General features: G+C 38.3%; 1 protein-coding gene across 1 annotated transcript in view; it reads left to right on the top strand.

Moving 5' to 3' along the window:
* TYR (tyrosinase) overlaps positions 1 to 14,336 on the top strand; it is a 111,375-nt gene that overhangs the window by 13,288 nt on the left and 83,751 nt on the right. Inside the window, exon 2 of the mRNA XM_027083630.1 lies at positions 3,458 to 3,674. Coding sequence (XP_026939431.1) covers positions 3,458 to 3,674 — 217 coding nt within the window. The remainder of the gene's footprint in view (positions 1 to 3,457; positions 3,675 to 14,336) is intronic.

The following is a 14,336-nucleotide window of genomic DNA, read 5'->3' on the forward strand; positions in this document are numbered from 1 at the left end:
TCTTCTAGGATCAATCCCTTGATCATTATGTAGTGTCTTTCTTTGTCTCTTCTAATAGTCTTTATTTTAAAGTCTATTTTGTCTGATATGAGAATTGTTACTCCAGCTTTCTTTTGGTTTCCATTTGCATGGAATATCTTTTTCTATCCCCTCACTTTCAGTCTAGGTCTGAAGTGGGTCACTTGTAGACAGCATATATATGGGTCATATTTTTGTATCCATTCAGCCAGTCTGTGTCTTTTGGTGGGAGCATTTAATCCATTTACATTGAAGGTAATTATTGAGATGTATGTTCCTATTCCCATTTTCTTAATTGTTTTGGGTTTGTTATTGTAGGTCTTTTCCTTCTCTTGAGTTTCTTGCCTAGAGAAGGTCCTTTAGCACTTGTTCTAAAGCTGGTTTGGTGGTGCTGAACTCTCTCAGCTTTTGCTTGTCTGTAAAGGTTTTAATTTCTCCATGAAATCTGAATGAGATCCTTGCTGGGTAGAGTAATCTTGGTTGTAGGTTCTTCTCCTTCATCACTTTAAATATGTCCTGCCAGTCTCTTCTGGCTTGCAGAGTTTCTGCTAAAAGATCAGCTGTTAACCTTATGGGGATTCCCTTGTGTGTATTTGTTATTTTTTCCCTTGCTGCTTTTAATATGTTTTCTTTGTATTTAATTTTTGACACTTTGATTAATATATGTCTTGGCACGTTTCTCCTTGGATTTACCCTGTATGGGACTATCTGTGCTTCTTGGACTTCATTAACTATTTCCTTTCCCATATTAGGGAAGTTTTCAACTATAATCTCTTCAAATCTTTTTTCAGTCCCTTTCTTTCTCTCTTCTTCTTCTGGAACCCCTATGATTCAAATGTTGGTACATTTAATGTTGTTCCAGAGGTCTCTGAGACTGTCCTCAGTTCTTTCCACTCTTTTTCTTTATTCTGCTCTGCAGTAGTTATTTCCACTATTTTATCTTCCAGGTCACTTATCCGTTCTTCTGCCTCAGTTATTTTGCTGTTGATCCCATCTAGAGTATTTTTAATTTCATTTATTGTGTTGTCCATCATTACTTGTTTCCTCTTTAGTTCTTCTAGGTCCTTGTTAAATGTTTCTTGCATTTTGTCTATTCTATTTCCAAGATCTTGGATCATCTTTACTATCATTATTCTGAAGTCTTTTTCAGGTAGACTGCCTATTTCCTCTTCATTTGTTAGGTCTGGTGGGTTTTTACCTTGCTCCTTCATCTGCTCTGTGTTTTTCTGTCTTCTCATTTTGCTTATCTTACTGTGTTTGGTGTCTCCTTTTTGCAGGCTGCAGGTTCATAGTTCCCGTTGTTTTTGGTGTGTGTCCCCAGTGGCTAAAGTTGGTTCAGTGGGTTTTGTAGGCTTCATGGTGGAGGGGACTAGTGCCTGTGTTCTAGTGGGTGAGGCTGGATCATGTCTTTCTGGTGGGCGGGTCCACGTCTGATGGTGTGTTTTGGGATGTCTGTGGACTTATTATGATTTTAGGCAGCCTCTCTGCTAATGGGTGGGGTTGTGTTCCTGTCTTGCTAGTTGTTTGGCATAGGGTGTTCAGCACTGTAGCTTGCTGGTCGGTGAGTGAAGCTGGGTGTTGGTGTTGTGATGGAGATCCCTGGGAGATTTTCACCGTTTGATATTACATGGAGCTGGGAGGTCTCTTGTGGACCAGTGTTCTGAAGTTGGCTCTCCCACCTCAGAGGCACAGCACTGACTCCTGGCTGGAGCACCAAGAGCCTTTCATCCACACGTCTCAGAATAAAAGGGAGAAAAAGTAGAAAGAAAGAAAGAGGATAAAATAAAATATAATAGTTAATAAAATAATTAAGAAAAAAAATTTTCAAATAGTAAAAAAAAAAAAAAAAAGGACGGATACAACCCTAGGACAAATGGTGAAAGCAAAGCTATACAGACAAAATCTCACACAGAATCGTACATATACACACTCACAAAAAGAGCAAAAGGGTAAAAAATAATAAATCTTGCTCTCAAAGTCCACCTCCTCAATTTGGGATGACTCGTTGTCTATTCATGTATTCCACAGATGCAGGGTACATCAAGTTGAGTGTGGAGCTTTAATCCGCTGCTTCTGAGGCTGCTGGGAGAGATTTCCGTTTCTCTTCTTTGTTCGCCCAGCTCCTGGGGCTCAGCTTTGGAATGGGCCCCGCCTCTGCTTGTAGGTCGCTGGAGGGCGTCTGTTCTTCGCTCAGACAGGACGGGATTAAAGGAGCCGCTGATTCGGAGGCTCTGGCTCACTCAGGCCGCTGGGAAGGAGGGGCACGGAGTGCGGGGCGGGCCTGCGGCGGCAGAGGCCTGCGTGACGTTGCACCAGCCTGAGGCGCGCCGTGCGTTCTCCCGAGGAAGTTGTCTCTGGATCGTGGGACCCTGGCAGTGGCTGCACAGGCTCCCGGGAGGGGAGGTGTGCATAGTGACCTGTGCTCGCACACAGGCTTTTTGGTGGCGGCGGCAGCAGCAGCCTTAGCGTCTCATGTCCGCCTCTGGGGTCCGCGCTGTTAGCCGCGGCTCGCGCCCATCTGTGGAGCTCCTTTAAGCAGTGCTCTTAATCCTGTCTCCTCGCGCACCAGGAAACAAAGAGGGAAGACAAAGTCTCTTGCCTCTTCGGCAGCTCCAGACCTTTTCCGGACTCCCTCCCGGCTAGGCATGGCGCACTAACCCCTTCAGGCTGTGTTCACGCCGCCAACCCCAGTCCTCTGCCTGCCCTCCGACCGAAGCCCGAGCCTCAGCTCCCAGACCCGCCAGCCCCGGCGGGTAAGCAGACAAGCCTCGCGGGCTGGTGAGTGCCGGTCGGCCCTGATCCTCTGTGCGGGAATCTCCACTTTGCCCTCCGCACGCCTGTTGCTGTGCTCTCCCCCGCGGCACCGAAGCTTCCCCCTCCGCCACCCGTGGTCTCCGCCCGCGAAGGGGCTTCCTAGTGTGTGGAAACGTTTCCTCCTTAACAGCTCCCTTCCACTGGTGCAGGCCCCATCCCTATTCTTTTGTCTCTGTTTATTCTTTTTTCTTTTGCCCTACCCAGGTACGTGGGGAGTTACTTGCCTTTTGGGAGGTCTGAGGTCTTCTACCAGCGTTCAGTAGGTGCTCTGTAGGAGTTGTTCCACGTGTAGATGTATTTCTGATGTATCTGTGGGGAGGAAGGTGATCTCGCGTCTTACTCTTCCGCCATCTTCCCCGCCGTCCGATACAGGGGAGACCTATGGTATTTAATTTATTTTCTCAAGTGGTAGATTCAAGACTAGAACTCTGTTCTGAATTGTAACATTCATGGGTTATTCTGCAACCCTCAGAAAGCTGTTTCCTTCAATAATTTACTTTAAAACATTGATCTCCTGGTAATTAGAAATCCAAATATGGTAATCAGGAACCTCAACCTCCCTACCTTCCCCCTTTGACTTAGAGGTGGAGACAACACCCCTTTAACATAAAGGCGTTTTGTGCAGGTCATCTGCAGCCAATTGGAGGAGTACAACAGCCGTCACACTTTATGCAATGGGACGTCTGAGGGACCGATACTGCGCAATCCTGGAAATCACGACAAAGCCAGGACCCCAAGGCTCCCCTCCTCTGCTGATGTGGAATTTTGCCTGAGTTTGACCCAGTATGAATCAGGTTCCATGGATAAAGCTGCCAACTTCAGCTTTAGAAATACACTGGAAGGTAATCTCCTTTTTTCCACTCATTTAAATTTTCTTTTTTTCTGAATTCATGTTTATAATCTCTTATCCAAAATCCTGGGTCCAGAAGTGTTTGAGAATTCAGAATTTTCTGAGTTGAGTAGGGCATGTGGCATGTGTACATATATGGCCAATAACCCTAGGAGAGTATGGGGGGCACACATAATCTGAAACATGAATAACTCTTCAGCAAAATGTATGAAAGTACCCACCAGGTCAATAAATTGAGACAAGAGGCAGCCTAATGGAGAATAAAGTCAGGTTTTCCACTAAAAAAATATTGGTGCCAAACAAAATAATACATTTTTTGACCTGTTTGTATTTTGGAATTATAGATATAGGACTGTGGACCTATAATATTTTTCTAACTTTTAGTATTTTTATCTAGTTTAAAATATTCTGTAGCTTGCAGCTTGCCCTCTGCATCTCTTCCATCTGGCTGTTCCTGAGTTATATCCTTTTACAGTAAACAGGTGAGCTAGTAAAAAAATAAATAAAGAAGAGAAAAGAAAAAAATAGAATATTCTGAATGCTAGCCTCTTTGAGACAAGTCTGTTCTTTTAACTATAATAAGGGTAAAATCCCATGTAAGGTTAAGGCCCCGTCCCGTTATCCCTCAAGATTTCTGTGTTTCGTCAGAGATTCCTTATCATAGTCTCTTCTAAGGCCTACCTACTTTTCCTGAAAAGCTCTCAACTTTGCTTGCATCTTCCCTTCAGCATCTGTTCATTCTTCTCTGCTCAGTGCTGACTGAGTCATGAAACCCATCTCTGCCATCTCAATTTTCATTACGGAAACAAACCTACAAACAAACAAAAAAATAGGAATATTCACTCAAGTTACAGATTTAATCTGAGTTCTGGAGAGACATAGGGGACCAATTCTGGCAAGGCAGATAACTCAAAATTTAACACTAGACATTCCACCTCCTAAAAACTCTTTGGCACCCTACCATGGAGACAAAACTTTCTCTTTTCCTATTTCTTCCTCCTTAACTTTTTTTGTTTGTTTCTTGTCATTGTGATTGTTGCTTTGTCCTCTAATTTCTGTTGCTCAGCTGTGCAGAATAGTGTCTCTGTCTCTTTCATTTCCTTATATTTTTCTAATCCAGAAGTTCTTAGGGCCTTGCTCTACCTCAGAAGCAATTTAAACAAGGAGAGTGTCACCCTAAAGAGGAACCTCGGCGCAGCTATTAGAATAAAAATTGTGTTTATTTTCCTTAAATAATATTAGTAATTAACGTTTTCCAAGTAATCTCTATCTGCAAGGCACTGTGCCAAAGATTCTGTATAGTACCATCTCACTTAATTCTTACAACCATCCTCTGAGGAAGATAGCATCATTATTTCTAATTTAAAGAGAGGAAACAGGATCAGAGATATCAGTAATTTGGCTACCACCCATTTGGTAAGTGGCAGAGCTAAATCTGTTTCTAGATTTGGCAAGTGCCAAAATCCAAGAGTCCTTTCCATTGTACTCTGATGACCCTGAGTGAGTTGAGCATTTCTTGAAGGTTGAAAATATCAAGCTAGTCCTTCAATAATATAACAAGAGAAGGCAATGCCTGGTGCCCAGGAGTCTCTGAGCCTACAGACTAAGACGAAGGCACACAGACAAGTTGGTGTTCACCACGTGGGTGCATTGGGCGTCCTGTTGGACTGTGCAGGGGTTAATAGCAGGATTCCAGATGCTGACTTAATGACATTATAAAGTGGGGCTCCATCCTTAAGGGAATTATATATAGTACATTACAGGTTATTCAGGCAGATTTTCTAACAGTGAGAAAGCATAAACTTTGTTATTAAGGAACATGGGCTGATCACAGAAAGAAGGTAGGGGAGCCTCACTTCTCTGGGCCTCAAGTGAAAGAAAACTGGCTTGAGCCATGTCAACTCAGCCAGTGGCTTTCAAATGAGTTTCTAATGCGCAGAGTCAGTAGAGGACATCACATTTATTGTCAATAATTTGTGAATACTAATAATTTATATCTGTGAATTATTTTTTTTCCAATAAGCTATTCTTATTTACTCATAGTCTAGTATGCTTTCTTGAGAAAGAGAGAAAAGACATTATAGCACATTATCTGGCACATAATAGGTGTTCAATATGTGTTTGATAAATGAAAACATAAATAATATCTAGGGCTCTTCCAGTTGCACCTAACCCATCACTTAGTTTGTCTATACCTGTTGTATGAAACCTATTTACTGGTAGCAAAATGTTAGAAAACATTGATCTGAGCCACCAACAAGAGTTTTTCCTGATCAGGGACACATTTATTTACTCTCTTCTTTAGAAATAATTTTAAGCTTACAGAAAAATTACAACAATAAAAACTGTACAAAACCACACATATACCTTCTACCGAGATTCACTTACCATTTACACTTGTTTTTTTCTTTCTCTCTCTCTCTCATTCTGAACCATCTGAGGGTAAATTGCATAGATCAGAACCCTTTACCCTTGGATATTTCAGTGTGTTTTTCCCAAGAACAAAAATATTCTTTTACATAACCACAGAACAGTTATCAACTTCAGTAAATTCTAGGTGTAATGCTTTAATCTAATTTACTGTTTATATTGCATTTTTTTCAATACACTAATAATATCCTTTACAGCATTTTCTTCTCTGTAAAAGAGTCCAGTCTAGGGTCTGATGGCATTTAGTTGCCATTTCTCCTTAGCCTTCTTTTAATGTGAAATATTTCCACAGCCTTTTTTTTCTGACGAGATTCACATTTTTGGAGAATACATCCCCCCCATTTTTAACAGAATGCTCCTGTTTTTAATAGAATTTTTAGTAGAATGGATCCAGGTAATGTATTCTTAGCCAGAATTTTACAGAAGAGGTTTCGTGTCTTTCTAAGAGCATTTAACATCGGAAGGCACACGATGACCCTCTGTGTCACTTTGGTGATGCTAATTTGATCACCTGTTTTACGTGTGGACCAGATTCCCCACTGTAAAAAACAGTCCCAGATTTCACCATTGGGCACACCTTCAAGCCAATTCTTATGTCTCTGTTTCACGACCCTATCATTTTTTAGCTCTTTCTTTTTTTCTGGTACAACAAAATATTCTAGACCCACCTTGTACCTACACTGCCCAAAGCCACTGGCAAACACTGCACTCTCTTCTCTCAATAAATGCAGGTGGAATTGAATTGTTAGTTTTGATTGAACCTCACAGTTATTGCTGACCTTTTTTCTTTTGGGTCTCATGAGAAGTATTTGATGTATTTCCCATACAACAAATTCCCACAGCCAGTCCTGGGATGGAGGAACTGTTGCATTTTTGTCTACGGAAGTTATTTATGTAACCTCAGCTTTCCTCTTGGATTTAAATGCTGAAGTAAAGATTGAAAATGTGTGATTTATGAATTGTGTGAAAGAGACACATAAAGCAAAGAAGAATTAGTATGCATCATAAAAGGTAGTCTTCTGATTAGGTGGTCCCTGTGGAGTATGGGCTATTCGATTCAAAGAAGAATCTTCTCATGTGCAAATCTCTGACTACCCACGGTGTCCCGTATTTCACACTTTATAATAATGATAATGCAAAAATTGTACTGCTGTGGGTATTGGGGAATGGGGTGGGCTGGCAGTTTAGGGAAGTGGTTAAAGGCAATCAGACTGACTGGGATTTGATCTAGACTCTACCACTTCCTAGATCTGTTACCTTCAGTAAGCTATTTAACTCTCAGGGCCTTAATTTCATCATCTGGAAAATGTAGATAAGAATAATAACTTAGAGGGCTCATGTAAGGATTAAATAATATAATATATGTAAGGAACGTATAACATTTCTTCAAAAAATGGCAGCTATTATTATGTTAAACTGGAATTAGTTTTTGACAACTCAGTTATCAGTCATTAATTTTTCTGACAATTAGCTTACAAACTAAGTATAGACTGCATCCTGAGAAAATAAATCATGATGTGCTAGGTGCAGAGAAAAATACAGGGAGGAGGAAAGACAGAAGAGGAACTTTCTTGAGACAGACCCAGGGAGGGAGCATTTCTGAAGGTAAAAGTACTGCTTTTCAGAGTGAATTCCCAGAAGCAAGGAGTCAAGAGCAAAGGCAGCTCCTGATACCTAAAATAGAAGAAGGTGCAGGAAAAAGGAACGACTCTAATTTAATGGTATGTTCTCAGCCCCAAGCACAGTGCAACTTAGAACCATGGAACATATAGTTGGAAGACATTTCTCAATGTATTCAGTTCAACATCTCTCATTTTGCTGAGATGCCCACTATAATAGTACCACTATGTGGTCTTCCAAGAACAGAGATCAACCTACCTCATAAGGGAGAACAGGATGTTCTTTAGGTTAAGACAAAATCTAATTGCATTCAACTTAAAGAGTCCTCCATGAACCTGGTACTCTGTGAAATTATAAAAGTCCAAAGACATGAAAAGGTGACTACTACACAGTTTCTGACCTTGAGGAGCTCACCAGCTAGTGAGAAAACATCACACAAACCCATAAGGAAAACACAATATGATGCTCAATATAAAATGAGGTAGGAACCCAGAACTAAACCAGAAACATCTCCCAACCTGGAGAAATTGGAACCGGATCTTGAAATAGCGATAATTTCTCACCAAGAAGAGCAGAGAAGGAAAGGCACTTCTAGCTGTGGGAATAACATATGCAGTGGAATAGAAGTATTGAAAGCATAAGATTAGATACAACAAAATGAGAAAATGTGTATGGCTAGAATATTAAGTTTGTAATGGGAAATAACAAAGAGGTATAGAAGGTTTAGAATATGCCGTGAATACCCATGTTTCTAAATCTTCTCCAGAGAGGGAAAAAATAGGCTCCTAAGAATATGTCCACAGATCCCTAGGGAATTAAGAAACTAACATTTATTATTTGTAAATGCCATTCATATCTTCCCTGTAGAAGAGATATGTTTGAAAACCCAAAGTTTAAAAGTCATGATCTAATGTTCATATCTTCAAGAACATGTCTAAATACTTTGTGTGAAACACTGCCATAGACAATGGGAGTCAAGAGGGGTTTTTAAGCAGGAACTTGATGTGATTCTATCTATGTTTCAGAAAGATGTGAATCTAGTGCCCTTAGCAGAATGCAGAAAGACTAATTAATGAGCTCTGGGAGGATCATGAATGGTGAGGGCTTTATCCAAGGCAGGGAGAATGAGATGAACATGAGTTGGTTAGAGTACAGAAACTCTTCTAGACTCTAGAGTATGGAGTATCAGAAACTCTTGATGACTAAATAGGAGGCAGAAAGGTAAGCATCACATTGAGGATTATGAAATGTCTTCCACTGACTTCTAATAATTGGTCCTTGTTTTGTCCTTTTAAGTATACACCACTAAAAAATCTAGTTTATATAACAGCTCTTCTAAAAAAATCCATCTGTTATGATTCTGTAGAACGTTTTTTCATGCAGCCCTTTCACCCTTTCTATTTTATTGTGACTACCTGGGCAGTATCTTACCTCCTCATTTGCCAGAATTTCTTGAGGAGCAGTCTAGAAAATGGGTAAATGAGCTCTGGGCTTTCATGAAAGTTAATAGGGCTTTTGAAATTTTGAATGAAGTCTTAAGGTAACAGTATGCATACTTGAAGAGAAAGGCCAGTGGCCAGGCACAATGACGTCTCAAAGGATGATCTAGTCTCCAGTCTTCCTGCCTAAGAAATGGACTTTCTTGGCATATCCAGAAATGGTCACACAAACTCAAAGGTAAATTACATTGACAACTGTTGTATAAACCAGAATGCTAAGGAGATTGTTTAAGTGAGGTGAGACATTCTAGTGATGGGAAGGCTCAAGGCCTCCCCTGCACACCTTCTTTACCAATTCTAAGAGAATCAGAAAGCTGAGTAGCTTGGTATAGTTTGGTGTACACTGACGCAGAATGAGGTGGAGGGTTTTAGAAAGAGTTTATCCAGATCATGAGAACCTTTCTGAGCCCAGATTACTTAACTCCCCAGAATTATCACCTTGCCAACCTTGTTGATATTCTGAACAGGCAATGGTCCTGATTATAATAATAACGATACAAACCTCTATGTGCTAGACATTCTCATTTCCCACGTGTCTTATTACTTAATCCTCACAACAGTCTTGAGATATTTAATATTCACTGATTAAGCTGATGCACCATCTTCAGTGAAGTAGTTATTCTAATGAGTTTAGGAGACAACCTGTCTTCTTCTAGTTGAACGAACTGATTCAACTCATTTGACTTGAAGAATAACATTTTTTTCTCTTTACTCCAAGTTCTTAGGGCAAATAGGACCCTTCCTATTACATGTAAGAAATTCGAACAAGTGTCCTGCATATTATTTTCCAAGTGGGTTTGCTTTGAATTGTGATTCTTTTACTAGGAGATAATGTTACCTTTTTTAAAAGCCTGAAATAATACGGAGTGCTATATTATGGAGAAGGCTTTGTGGATATGCAAGCATGTTTTTTAAATTCTAGGGAAGAAGCTGCTCTCAGGGATGAGTTAATACTTATGTGTTAGGTTCACAAAAAACAAGTCAAGCTTAATTCCTATATATACAAATGCCTTTTAAATTCTTAATCAGTGCTTTGCTTCCCAAAGCTGAAGGGTGGCAAGACCAGAATACATTCATTTTATCTGGTCATTAGAAGCTCTCTAGTCAGGGTGCAGTGAGAGCCTGCTAGAAACTATGACTGTTTGAGCATTAGGGAGCATTTTAATTTTTTTGCAGAAACAATTTTTTTAGACCCATTGACATTGTTCAGACATCTGTGTGGTAGAAACTCACGGTTGTATATTTTTTCAGAAAAAAACCCCTTAAAAACAGAATAAGTAGTTTAAAGTTTGGGGATATTATTGCTTGATACTCAGTAAACTTTTAGCAACAAATGTGTTAGTAATATATTCTGGAGCTCTCTCTGTAAAAAAAAAAATGGTCAGTCCCCATGTGTTTATACATTTTTAAACGACTCTTCCAATTCTTCCCGCTTCTACCAGTTGTACTGGCATGCAAATTGTTCTTGCCAAATGTGAATGTTGCGAAAGTAAAGTAATTTATTTAAGACACATGTCAGCTGCGTTATGAATTAAAAGGTGCTGGTATTATGTACTGGCAAACACCACTTTAGAAAGCAACACTAGAGAAAGAGAGATGAAAAACATCCCATGTTGGGACAGGACCTTTTACAGTGGATTGAAATACTAATTTTGAAGGCATATAACAATATATTTGAGCATCAATTCTAACATTATTAGTATCTTCTCCCTCATTTAAAAAATGTATTTAATAATTACATATTTAGGCTATTGTGAGGATGTACGCATACCTAGCTCCTACTATATACGCAAGATATGTTTCTCTTTTCCTCCACCCCTGTCTTCTCTGCAATCTTCAATAGTCATCCCAACTTCCCTTATAATTTGACATAGGTTACTAGTCTTCATGATGTGTATTTACTTATAATAGACAGCTTTCATTCACTTTTTCATCATTTGAATTCACTGCTGTGGAAAATGACTGTTTGCTAAGGGATAATATCATTTTCCAATAATTCAACTTAAGGTCCTAGAAGATCTTTAAGGAGCAAATTAATAATGTACCTCTTGTAAATATAGAGTCAGGCATTTGGTCTTTGGAGTTTTCACTTCATTGGGACAAATCTTGGTGAAAATGCCACCACTCATTAGCAATAAACACTGCAAAGAAAAAGCAGAATTCTATTTTATGTATTTATTCACTTAACAAATATGAGTTGAGAGACTTCAGAAACCAAAGACAAATTGCCTATGTCTCATGTATACATAGGACTGCTTTATAATCTTCTACAGCAATTGATCTGTTCAATAAGATATTTTAGTTTCAGTATCTATTTACAACTCTTAGAATATATGGAGAACTCTACAAAGCTTTTGTTTATGTGAGTTATATTGATGGCTACTTAGCATTTTTAAAAATAAATCTGAGAAGATTTGAAAATATTTATTGATTCATTAAAATTATAAATATTAATCATTACATGCTAGTATAGATAACATAATTACAATATATTTTCAAAAACTAGTAAATAGCATGGCACTGATTTATATATTTGCAAAAAGAAGAGATCTGGATTCTATGTCTGCTTCTATCCTCAACATATTATGATATGGGGTTTGATTGAAGAACTTGAAGAAAATACATCTTCACACATATAAAATTGGAATAGGAGCAGTATTTTTAAAAATATCCTCTGATAATTCTGGATCTGCTATTTCTTTCTCTACCAAAACTTAACTAGTGGTAATTTCTTTTTTTTTTTAATTTCAACTCCCATTTATTGAGGTATATTTAGATGTCAGACACTGTGCTAAGAGCAATACATATATTATTCATTCTAATCTTTGTAAAGATGCCACAAGGTAGGTATTATTATTATTGCCATGATTATATTTTAACAGGAAAGGAAATTGAGACTTGGAGACAATAAGTTATTTTTCATGACTTATGGCTGCTAAATAAAGAGCTGAGTTTCAAGGCTACTTGACACCAGAACCCAGGCTCTTAATATGCATTTTAGGGCATAAATTCATTAAAACAATGTTATTACCTTGTTAAGAATAACTAATATATAGTCTATGGATTCTACATAACTCTGGGAGGATTTTAAAAATACTTTTTGTGTTAAAATAATTATATAGGAAGTTGCAGAAGTACAGAAACTTCCTAGGTACCCTTCACCCAGTTTCCTCCGATGGGTACATTTTACATGATTATAGTACAATATCAAAACCAGGAAGTTAATATTGATACATATGTCTGGAAATTCTATGTCATTGTTTTTTTAACTTGTGAGTTTTTTTGTTTGTTTGTTTTGCTTTCTCCCCTTTTCTTTCATTTATTTATTTATTTTTTGGCTGCACTTGGTCTCAGTTGCGGTACACAGGATCTTTAGTTGTGGCATGCAGACTCTTGGTTGCGGCATGAGGGATCTAGTTCCCCCACCAGGGATTGAACCTGGGCCCCCTGCATTGGGAGCGTGGAGTCTTACTCACCAGACCGCCAGGGAAGTCCCAAATTCAATGTCATTTTATCACATCTGTAGATTCAGGTAACCATCACGACAATGAAGACACAGAACTATTCCATCACCAGGAAGATTTTCCTTGTGCTACCTCTTTAGAGTCACATCTGCCCCCATTCTCCTACCATCCCTAACCCCTAGCAAGCACTATTATCTATCTCTATAATTCTGTCATTTTGAAAATGTTAAACAGAATCATAGAGTATAGGACCTTAGGAGACTGGCTTTTTTCAGCGGCATAATGCCCTTGAGACCTATCCCAGTTGTTGCCTGTATCAACAGTCTACTCCTTTCTATTGCCTAGTAGTATTCCATGTTCAATATACCACAGCTTGTTTAACTATCACCTATTGAAGGACCTTTTGGTTGTTTCCAGTTTGGGGCTATTACAAATAAAGCAGCTGCAAACTATCATGTACAGATTTTTGTGTGGACACAAGTTTTTATTTCTCCAACACAAATGTCCAGAAGAGCGATGGCTGGCTTGTATGGTAAGTATATGTTTAGTTTTTTAAGAAACTGCTAAACTATTTCCCAGAGTGGCTGTACAATCTTACATTCCTATCAACAATGTACGAGAAACCCAGTTCCTCAGCATCTTCAGCAGCATTTGGTATTCTCACTACTTTGTATTTTAGCTGTTCTAATAGGTATACAGTGATATCTCACGATGGACTTAATCTGATTTTCCCTAATAGCTAGTGATGTTAAACATCTTTTCATTTGCTTAGTTGCCATGCTATCTGTATATCTTTTTTGATGAAATGCCTCTTCATATCTTTTGCCCATTTTCTAATTGGATTTAGTTTTTTTTACTGTTGAGTTTTGAGAGTTCTTTACATATTTTAGATACAAATTCTTTGGTCACATATATGATTTATAAATATTTTCTCCCAGTCTGTAGCTTGTACTTTTATTCTCCTAACAGAGTCCTTCACAGAGCAAAAGTTTTTAATTGCATGTATATATGTGCAATTAATTTAAAGTAATTAAATAATTAAAAATAATGTATACATATATTAAACATATACATGTTATATATATGTATACATATGTCAATATATTAAACATATACATATTACATATACAATATGCATATATAACTTTATAAACTGCAAAGATAGCAACTTGGAAGTCTTTCCAAATGACACTGTCATTTGCATCAGAAATCCTGCTAGTGTTTACAAGTCGTGTCTTGGCAATAGCAGACAAAACAGCAAATATCATGACTTATTCTATATCAGGCACTTTACCAAAATATGCATCCAAAATACAGACAAGCATGTGGGCAAGTTGCTACTAATCCAAGTAAATTGTACATTAAGACAGCTTATACTTTATAAGATTTTCAAAACACTCTCATTCAAGATAGTAACTGTTTCATAAGCAGCATGAGAGGAATTTTCAGAGTCTGAGATTAAGAAAATTGGAAAATGGCATTCAGGAAGACAGAAATTATACATTATAATTTAATACAATTTCTTTAGGTAGCAAACTTTGTAGGAAGTAGCTGTATTATATTTCACAGTTGATTAAATATATATATAGTAGAAAGAAAAATCTAAACTTTCAAAGATTTGATTCTATAATGTACATTTGA

The sequence above is a fragment of the Aethalodelphis obliquidens genome, unplaced genomic scaffold (assembly GCF_003676395.1).
Source record: "Aethalodelphis obliquidens isolate GAN/ISIS:26980383/991018 unplaced genomic scaffold, ASM367639v1 scaffold50, whole genome shotgun sequence".
NCBI classification, from domain to species: domain Eukaryota; kingdom Metazoa; phylum Chordata; class Mammalia; order Artiodactyla; family Delphinidae; genus Aethalodelphis; species Aethalodelphis obliquidens.